The sequence below is a fragment of the Macrobrachium rosenbergii genome, chromosome 3, assembly GCF_040412425.1.
Source record: "Macrobrachium rosenbergii isolate ZJJX-2024 chromosome 3, ASM4041242v1, whole genome shotgun sequence".
Taxonomy (NCBI): domain Eukaryota; kingdom Metazoa; phylum Arthropoda; class Malacostraca; order Decapoda; family Palaemonidae; genus Macrobrachium; species Macrobrachium rosenbergii.
This window is the reverse complement of record NC_089743.1, coordinates 23,309,947-23,321,197: the sequence shown is the minus strand read 5'-3', so window position 1 is coordinate 23,321,197 and position 11,251 is coordinate 23,309,947. Positions and strand designations below refer to the sequence as shown.

Here is an 11,251-nt window from a genome sequence, read left to right as displayed (position 1 = left end):
GCAAAAGTATCATCCACATATCTCCTATAGTAAAGAGGTTTAAAGGATTCGGGACGGTTGTTTAAAAACTCTTCTTCTAAATGTGCCATAAAAAAAATTTGGAAAGAGAGGGCCCAATGGGGACCCCATAGCAACTCCCTCGACCTGCAAGTAAAGTTGTTTGTTAAAAATAAAAGCAGAATCTTGCACTGCAAGTTCCAAGAGAGACTTAAAAAGTTGTCTATTAAAACCGTGAAAGATAACACCACTCTCATAAAAAACTTTGTCCAGAATAATCTCAATAGTTTCAGAGACTGGCACATTTGTGAATAACGACTCGACATCTAAACTGGCCATATATAAATCACCATCCTGATGTACTATTTGTTGTTGGAAGTCAAAGCCATTTTTTAGCGCAAACTGGGATATTGAGAAATCATTTAATAAGTGAACTAAATACTTAGAGATATTATAGGAAGGGCTATTATACCAAGACATAATTGGTCTGATGGGTATGCCATCCTTATGGATCTTAGGGAGCCCATACAAAATGCCAAATGATGACCCTGTAACAAACAGTTTTTGGAAGGTTTCTTCGTTTAAGATGTTATCTTTCTTTAACTTTCTAAGGAATCTATTAATCTTATCTTCCCTTCTGTAGATTTCTAAGAAGCTAGGTTCTCCAATCAGTAAAAATTTTGTATTATAATACAAAGTTTTTAATGATTGGAGAACCTAGCTTCTTAGAAATCTACAGAAGGGAAGATAAGATAATAGATTCCTTAGAAAGTTAAAGAAAGAGAGTTTGGATTTCTAAAACTAAACTTAATACCTATGAATCCACTAAAGATTGGCGACTTTTTTAATTATAAGGACAAGCTACAGACCTTTATGAAGTCCAATATTATTTACAAATTTGAATGCCCAAGATGCCTTGGTAGTTATATTGGCTCATCAAAGAGAATGTTGCAGGTCCGTTATTACAGCCACTTGGGTTTGAGCTACAGAACTAGCTCACGAATTACTAACCCCGAATTTTCTAGTATTAGCAATCATGCCGTGAAATGTAAGGTTAATATTGATAAAAAACATCCTGGGAACTACCAAACAATCGGCTTACTTAACGAACCTTGAGTCTTTGTTTATTAAACGTCATGCACCTCTTCTAAACTCCAACGTGTCTTCTTCTCCTTTGCATTGGCCTAAGTGTACTCTGGGCATGCGTGAGCTTGTGGTCTCACTTCGTCTTTCCCCTTCTTTTGATTAGGTAGACTAAAGAGAAAAAAAATCTCCTTTCTTTTTTATATATTTTGTAATTTTAAAGAATGTAACTGCTGTTTTTAATTTAGCTTTTATTTTTGAATTTGAGAATTAATATGTATTTTTCAATTTTACAGACTGATGATGTGTTTAAGTAACACGAAACGCTTCTGTCAATAAATATGAAACTGTTTTGTTGACTGTCGTCTGCTTTGGACTCCTGCTTGTTGTTGTATGCTAAGCCTGAATGTGTGTGTATGTATGTATATATATATATATATATATATATATATATATATATATATATATATATATATATATATATATATATATATATGTATATATATATACACTCAAAATGTTTTCCTCAACATATTTATTGACAACGCCAAAATCAAATTAATGAACTCCGAAAAATGATAACAGGTTGAACTTTACCGTAGAAGCTCCTCCTCAGGAATTAAGGCTCTTCATCCAGGAGCTCACCCTCCCTCACGGACGGAATGAGGTAAACTAATTTGATCTGCTTGGCTTGCTGATCTGATACTTACCGACTTGCGTGAGTCATAAATTCTAAGATTTTTTCCCCTATTTTGTAGATGTACTGTGTCTCGCAGCTACAAGTTTTTATGCCTTTCCATTTTTCTGTGTTCGTGTGAATATTTTTCAAACTGTAGCTTTATCGGCAATGGCGCTAGGAATGGTAGAAGCGCAAACCACAGATGCAGTAGTAATAATAATATATAATAGTAGTATTAACGATGATGTGAGTAATAAAAATCCACTATTATAATATAGTAAATATATTACTGTGTAAAATAAACCAAAGACTTTCAGTGTTAACGTTAAAATGTAAAGTGAGGGTAGTTTTCTTATGAAATAATTTTTAAAAATGGGGCCGGGGCGAGAAGATAAGAGCCCGCCCCTATTTTTAAAAACTATTTCATAAGAAAACTACCCTCACTTTACATACGTTAACACTGATGAGGAACACCGTTCAGGTGTTCGAAGGTCTTTGGTTTATTTTACATAGTAATATATTTACTAAATAATTGTGGATTTTTGTTACTCAGATTGTTTTTCACGAAATTGTGAATCTGTTAGCATTAACGATAACGATAAACCATCAGTTAATAGTGATTACAAAGATGATGCAAAAATCCTGAGTACTGATTTAGCAAATATATATAATAGCTCTTGTATAAGGAAGCATTTATCAACAAGATCACTACAAGAGCTAATGCATACATATGTGCTTATGAACCTAACTAAGAATGATGATGATGGTGAAGATGGCTCATTGCAAATGCGTATATAAATAAACCTTTAAAAAAGCTACGCAGACGGCGTACTTTTTTGGCTCATTTAATAATGAGCAACTAGCGAAAGCTGTTAACGATATAATGAAAAAAATAGTACGTAAGAAAACAACTGAGTTCGCCATTTTGACGGTAAAATAGTTATTGTGAAGTTTAACGGTAGTAATAACTTGCGGAACCCAAGCAATTTCACGATCAATTGACGTTTCAGAAAGATTCCAGGGATTTTGTTAAGGATCTGTGCGAATTTAAAGGTAAAGGCAATCTTTATATGATCGCGGCACAAAAATCTCATACTTTTTTGTCTGGCAATTTTACCTTAAACTAGCTGCCTATTCATTTGAAAGTTAATGATAAAAAAAAGAAAAAAACAACAGTCAAGTTACCTGTGATGGTTTATTGAAGATGAGGTGCATCAGGTAAATGGTTCTACAGTTTTATTAGTTTTTTATATTGAAATAATTTGGAAACATACTGCCGCTCAACAATGACATTACGAAATTCCGTTTCAACTTATACAGGAAGACATGCGCCATTTGGTATCATAGCTAGTGTGTTCCAGCACTTTATGGTTCTTGGAGTCTAGAGGTTTAACTGATAATCCTTTTGGAGTTCCTAAGCAGTGTGGCTTATGGCTTTGATGTGTAAACAAGGATTTTTGCGTTCTTACACTTTGTATCTGTGTATCCAATTGGAACAAGACTCCCCATGACAGTAGTTTTTGCGAAATAAGAATTTTTTTTAGGATGCATTGTAGTCTGAGTGCCTTGAACTCAGTATTAGCGAGAGTTTCAGTCTAATATAACCTAGTGTACACTAAACATGTCTCACTTTAAACTGTACAAAATAGTATGGTTATTTTTTCTTTCTATTCATAGTACAAGTATGAAGTCGTGCCCCCAAAATGAAACAAATACAACTCCAGTGAGTCATTCGAGGATTATGTGAGCTCTGCGGAGTTTGGCAAACCTGAGATCATGTTAGAATCAGTTGTGAGTGCATGAACTGATGTTCTCTTTTCTGCCCTCGCTGACCCTGTGGTTGTTTCGTCTGCATCACCTACCCAAGCATCTACCTCTCATGTCCCTCTCTCTCTCTCTCTCTCCCCCACCCCATATTATTTGAGACAGTGATTGAATGCATCAGTTCTCCGACCGGCCAATGAAGAATGAGAGGAATTTATAACTGGTGATAGAAATTCATTTCTCTCTATAATGTGGTTCGGATTCCACAATAAGCTGTAGGTCCCATTGCTAGGTAACCAATTGGTTCTGAGCCACGTAAAATAAATCTAATCCTTCGGGCCAGCCCTAGGAGAACTGTTAATCAGCTCAGTGGTCTGGTTAAACTAAGGTATACTTAATTTTTTAATGCATCAGTGATGCTGCTTGTGGTTTAGAGGTAGTGGTTAAGCCACAAAAGAATCAAAAACAGGATGATAGTGATGACCCGGACAGTGACTGAGTGCTCAGAGAGAAAAGACGTGTTTGAGGTCCAAGCTAGTGTTACAGCATGCAAAGCAATACCCCAAACATCACTGTTTACAGCACGATGGCTTTATTCCTCAACACCATGACCCAAGAGACATCGAATTGTTATAGACAGTGATACTTTTGATGATTACATACCAATGGCGTTTAAGGATTGTCAGTTATTGCCAGTCTTTAGTGATGCGTTGCACTCTACCACACCATCCCAGGATGCATCAGCACCCTCAGACACAACTTCCCAGGATACATGAACAGCTCCAGCCACAGTGTCCCAGGATACATCAGCACCCTCGGCCACAACATCCCACAATGAATCAGCACCCTCAGCCTGAACATCCCAGGATACATCAACACCGTTAGCCACAACATCCCAGTTTACATCAGTACCATCAGCCACATCATCCCAGGATACAGCAGCACCCTCATCCAAAACATCCCAGGATACATCAACAGTCACCACCCCACCCAGGACACATCAGCCATGCATGCCACAACTGCTGGTGATGAAAAGTGCTTTTTTAATATATCAGTGTCTCAGTGTTGCACATCAGGTAAACCTGTATGGTCTAGGAAACCACTTCGCAGATGTACAACTTCAGCTACAGCTGTCCCAAGCACACCAGGAATGACAGCTACAGCAAGCACTCCTAACTCTCCCAATAACGTCTTATTCCTTATTATTAATGATTGAATGGTAGCAGATATAGTGAGTCCTCGAAATATCATAACCCAGGCAAAGCTCCAGTATCATACGCTTGCCCAGAGGAAATAAAGACCCTTCTTTGTGTACTCTTGAAAAGTGATGCAAAATAGATATTAAAACATCAGGGGAAGAAATGTGGAGTCCATAGCATGTGGCCCCACTATACTGTGCTTCCATGAGTAAGAAATGCTCGCCTATTTGATGAACAGACATGTGAGGAGAGATTGAAAGTTGATAAGATGGCGCCATTTGGGGTAATGTGTTGAAAATTATTTCCCTGATTCAGACATAACTGTTGATGAGCAGATGTTGGCTTTTAAAGGACAATGTCCTTCCAGATATTACACGAGGAATGAACCAAAAAATACGGTTGAAGATGGTAATGGCATGTGATCCCCGTAGTTCTTACATGCTGAATGGAATTGCTGACTAGGCCAATTCTAGATGGCACAGGGTACCCCCTGGAAAACTGGGGGCATACTACACGATGAAACTAGTGGAACCACACATGAAAAGTGAAAAGAACATAACAGTGGACATTTGGCTTGCCTCAGTATCCCAGGTGAGGAAGATCAACAAGAGAAGAACTACATTTGTAACGACATCCGGACATAAAGGCTGTGTCCCAATAGTAAAGGTGGACAAGGAGATCCCACATCAGCTAGGCACCAGTGTATTTCTGTTCTAAGAAAATTACACCATGGGATCATACAAACCAAAAGAGACAAGTGTGTCATCCTTTTATCTTCAAAACTCAACACTCCTACCCTTTGGGATAAGAAAAATAACCCAGATCATCCACAACTATAACAAAATAAAAGGAGGAGTCGATGTGCTGGACATGTATAACAGATACTCTTGTAGTCAAAAGAAACGTCGATAGATGCTTTTTTCTGGAATGCTAAATATAGCATTCCTTCTGAATAAACTCAGTCAGCACTGTATACCCACAGTGCAACGTACATTCGTGAAATAACTGGCCAGGGAACTATCGAGACCTTGGGCTGGGACAAGGCTACACAAGAAGGGCATGAAATTATCAGCATCCTCGCTAATAGAGTATGTGAGGCATCAAGATGTGTATCCTCCACCAGGCTCATGCAACAAGCAAAGGTGTGCCTTCTATCCCTGTAATACAGCCTACAGTAAGAAGCATGTTTGCCAGTACCACTCAGATGTTCTTAGCAAAGACTGCCAAGAGAAAAACTATTAGATAATGACATAGTTTTAGTTTAATGTTGAACAAATAGATTTACAGTTTTTTTATTGATACTTTCAAAAAATTCCTATGTATGCTTCATATACTACATGTGTAAGTCAAAAGCATTTATGCTAGACCACTGGTTTCTGTTTGTTCGAGGCACCCTATCTTCTGTAGATCTTAGGGTTCAGAGGTAGACTGCATGATCATCTGTACAATCAGTTTACATGTTTAGCTGGAGTTTTTGTTAAGTTTCATAGATTTTTCTCACTGGCCCAGAATAATCAGTACTTTTATTTGTTGTCAGTAGTTTTTTCAGGTGCTTCCGAATTGTATTTATTTTGGTTTATGTACGGTTATTTATGGTCAGAATGTCTCGATATATTTGATTTTTGTACTTAAGTACTATTTAGTCAAAACAAATTATGCCTAAATAATTTATATTATTTTTCTACAGCGATTCCAAATGGATACAAATATTCCATAATGCCAGTAAATACCATGTTTTTCTATCTAGGGTGCGTAATCATTTCAACATACTGACTTACTGAAAAATTTATAAGTTTAGATTCTTTTATGCATTTTGTTTGTCGAAACAATGATAATGATGATAAAAAGTAACAAAGATTCTGAAGACGAGAGATCTTCAAGTATCATAATTTATGAGGACTACAGAAAAATTGTCTGAAATTTGACATTTAAGTCGACCTGAAAATACTTCATACTTATTCTAAAAAATAGTCATTAACACCTGAGGCATCTAGTTTTATTCAGATCTGAGTAATGCAAAATGCTGACCAAAAAATATCTCACACTCCAGGCACCTGCCTACTGAGATTCATGAAAATCAGAGAAAAATAAAATGTCAACCATTGAGTAGACCTGGGGCCTTGAAATATCAGTAAAGATTAATGATACCTGGAACAATACATATGATGCATAATGACAAATTCTAAAGACCATAGACATCTAACTGCCATAGTTTCTGAAAGCTAGAGGAAACATTTCTAATATTTTGATAAATGAGATTATTGACCTGTTATCTTGACATTTAGGTCAAGTAAAGACAAGAATTGGGAGGGAAGTGACTGCCAAACTCAAAACTGCAGAGTTTTATGGCAGTCACGGAAAAAGGGGAGTAATAATAATAATAATAATAATAATAATAATAATAATAATAATAATAATAATAATAATAATAACTTCTAGAAAGAAGATCTTCCCTTTAACAAACTTCATGGAACAGAATGGTGGTCTGGATGCTGTTGAGTTTGTATTGTAGTTTCTCAGTCTCTTGAATGAGTTTCCTTGTAGCAGCAGGTAAATTACAGCAGTTATCCAAAGTTCATTTATTCCTTGACGTTTTGGTAGGGCTTTCTACCATTTTTCCAAAAGTGAATGAAGCGAGGGGTAGCCTATGCTATAGACTGCACCATTCCAGGGCTTCATCACATTGTTGGATATGGAGCGCCTTTTCACCTACGTACCCGTAGAACGTAGATGAAACAATACAGATGATCCTTGACAGGGCCTACAGAGACGATTCTTCCCCAACATTGAATGTTCCAGAGGCACCATTATGGCACCTGCTCATGATCTGCTCTAAGGAGGGCCCCATTCATTGATCAACGAGGACAAATGTGGGCGTGGATCGACGGAGTAGCCATGGCTTCTCCTCTTGGTGTGTGGTTCACCAGCTTTTATGTGGGGGTTGTCAAGCAGTGTGTCTTCAGTAAGATCCCCAGACCAGCTGCATATGTTCGGTACTCGAGTGACACTTTCATCTACATCACCGATGAAGATGAACTGGAGACACCCAGGCACACCTTTAAGGAGAGGAATTGGTACTCCATTTCAAATAGGAGAAAAGTGTGGAAGGCACCATTCACTTTTTGGACGTCTGTGTCGCCAGCATTCCTCAAGGTTTTCACATGCAGATCCACTGTAAGCCAACTGACATCAGGCTCTGCCTCAACTGTAACAGTGAATGCCCAGAAAAATTTAAATCCTCGATCATGACTGCCTACGTTTGCCCTCTCAAACTGTTCTTCTTACATTACCACCTCCGATTAGCTCGAACATATCCCCCAAACCCACGAGAGTGGGAGGACCATTAGATTTTTCTAATGGTATAAGAACGACAAGGCAGCCCTGAAGAACATCATTGGCGTCTAAATAAAACTCACTATGCAGAAAAAAAAAGTCGGCCTTACGATCTACTACAAGAATCGTAAGACTGCCCAGTATCTCATGAGGAACAACCCCGTTACTAGCGATGATTGCATGAAGAGGAGAGGAGTGGTTTACCAAATATCGTGCCCAGAGAATGGATGCTACCATTCGTACATTGGTATGACTACAGCTCAATTCTCCAAGAGGACCGCCGTTCATGTACACGAATGGGTGGTATACTAGCACTACATGAGAGAGCACGGCAGTGGCTCCCAATGCCAGCAGATCGTAAGTAGCGAAAAAATTCTGAACAGCAACAATGACCATCGCTGCCTCTGTTATCAGGGGTCCCTTGCCATTCTCTGATGGGAACAGTTGCTGAACATCACCCAGGAGACCCTTCCTCTCCCTATCATCGTCAGGAGAACGGCAAGACGCGTCCCTGGAATAACAATTCAGCTGCCTGCTACTTCAGACACCACCTCCTATGACCAGAACTTCCTGGACCTGGCACCAGCCAATCAGTGCCTATGTCAGTCAACCAGATTAGCCAGATTATCCCGGATGAGTCATTCCGCTCTCAGCCAATAGGAGCAGCTCCCCATCTTTGACATGCAATCCAAAATCGCCAAAAGTTCCTTTTAGCACGCTTTCAGGTATAAATAGGGCATAGTTGTACCCCTAGCTTCGTTCGCCTTACGGAAGATGATAGAAAGCCCTACTGAAACGTCAAGGAACAAATGAACTGTGGACAGCCGCTGTATGATTTACTTGCCGTTACAAAGAAATTCATTCGAGAGATCGAGAAAATACAATACAAACTCAACGGCCACCAGATGGCCATTTTGTTCTATGAATAATAATAATAATAATAATAATAATAATAATAATAATAATAATAATAATAATAATAATAATAATAATAATAATGCCAACGAAATCAATAGCATACTACGTAGCAAAGTAATAAGACTTCCAGAAAGATACATTTTAGTTTTCTTTTATTTTTTCTTCTGCTTATTTACTGTGTATTGGTTTCATGGACTATCATTCAAAGGGGTCGAATAAAAATAAATAATGCCACTTTTTTCCTGACAAAGAACCACGGGGCATGATTTGCAATGCCATTATTGGGCTGGATATGCTGTTCAAGAGTTAACGAGACTACGAAAATATTAGTGAAAAATATATTTTCAAGATATCTCTTTAGTTTTATCAGTTCATGCATTTACGTCTGGAAATGTGTTATGCTAACGTAAATTGATAAAATAAATAATATTCAAACCAAAATAAATAATATTTAAACCAACACACTACAAAAAAATAAAGTGTTTACATGTTTTTATCCTATGTGTAAACACTTTATTTTCGTGTGTTACTGTACCACAAGCTTATGATGCTAGTTTAAATAGATATATTTAAACTAGCATCACAAGTTTATGGTACAGTAACACACATACATACAGTCATACTTACATATATGCAGTTTACGTAATTGCAGTAAGTAAGACTGAAGCCTCTTTAAAACCTGCGGTTCAAACATTTCAAGTTGGTTGTCTTCAGACACAAATGCCCCCGCTCTTGTCCGGGTTTTGAAGAATCGTCCAAAATTTAAAGATTATCCGGAACACGAAAGGAGAGAGGTTTCGTTTGGACAGGAAAAGATTTTTTTTTTTTTTTACCATAAGATAATTACAATTTGTGAATGCCTTTTGCGCGTGCCCCATTAATTGTGGATGAAACTGACAAGTTTTATCTTCCAGTTACAGTAATGACAGGGATAGTCTGAGAATGACTATAAAATGAAGTTAATTCTACTACTCTCGGTAGTGAGAATATTGGTAATAATAACGATAACTATGATGTTCCCGTAACAGTACTGATAGTGATGAAAGTACTGGAAAAGGAATGACGATAGTAATAATGCAGTTAGACTGATAACAGCTATAATAATAATAATATAATAATGCTACTAATTTGCACCACAAATAAAAGTAAATTTGATGAACAAGCACATCGAACAACTAAACAGGAATTCCTTTGAGCTACACAAAAAAGAAGAGTACCCTGTGACATCGCGCGGAAAGGTCAGTTTTAATGAAGAAAAAACCAAAAAAAAAGTCCATTTGTTTGTAATTACACACTCCTTTCCCACAGTGGTGACTTTCGTTCTCTGAAATATCTGTAGTCGATATTGCCGTTTCTGTTTTACTTATTACTGCGTTCTGACCAACAAAGTCGATTTGTTAGTAAAACTAGAAGCGATTTCACAACGTGGCAAAATTTCCACAGAGCTGCTGCAGTAATAAATCATGCTAGGTACCGTTGGTTGCTACTTAAATACTCTGTCCAGAGATACACGAAGAGCCTCTGTTCTCTGATTTTCTGGTACAGGTCAGGTCACCCGAGACAGTAACTAAAAATATTCGAGTCTTGAACTGTCATTGTCCTATCGTGCATTCACTTAGCTCAAATTTTATTCTGAAAGACAATATATGAAAACTTTCGTTAATAAACATCATCTTTCGCAATATTTCTTTGCCATCTGTCGTATTCTTCAGAAGGCTTTAATTTCAGCTAATAAAAATGATTTTCATTTCCTTCACTGATGAAAAACGCCCTGTGTCTGGCAAGCAGATCAGAATTCTGTGTGGTTGTCTTTTTTATTGTTTCTCCTCAGATAGACAGATAAAACCATTGCCTTTTCGTGATTGCTTTTGTTTTTGCACCCCTACTGATTGCCTTCAAACACGAATTCAGTCCCATTCGTTTGGGCGAAGAAAATGCTGTAGGAGATCTATTGTGTCGTTTTTGTACGCAATGGGAGATTCGAATGAAACTTCGCCCTCCAGCGTCGAAATTTATGACGATAATGAGCGCACTAAGTTCAGTTTTACATGCGAGTTCGCATGCAGAGCTTTCGCTTTTCTTGAATGAGATTCCGCATGTCTGCGTCAAGCAGACGTAACAATGGAGTGTCAAGAGAGATTTTCCTCACTGGGAAGGAAAAGCAGTGAGCTCTGTCCTTAGCAATGCAAAATATGAAAACGCTTATAAAAAATTTCTACAAAAGTAATGTGGAATTTCATGTTTATTAGAATTCTAGGCTAGCTTTTTAAAGACCATA

The 11,251-nt window shown here is 37.6% G+C and overlaps 1 protein-coding gene across 1 annotated transcript in view; it reads right to left on the bottom strand.

Annotated features, from left to right (window-relative positions):
• LOC136850686 (uncharacterized) overlaps nt 1-11,251 on the bottom strand; it is a 44,867-nt gene that overhangs the window by 16,684 nt on the left and 16,932 nt on the right. The window contains exon 4 of the mRNA XM_067124496.1: nt 4,250-4,376. Coding sequence (XP_066980597.1) covers nt 4,250-4,376 — 127 coding nt within the window. The remainder of the gene's footprint in view (nt 1-4,249; nt 4,377-11,251) is intronic.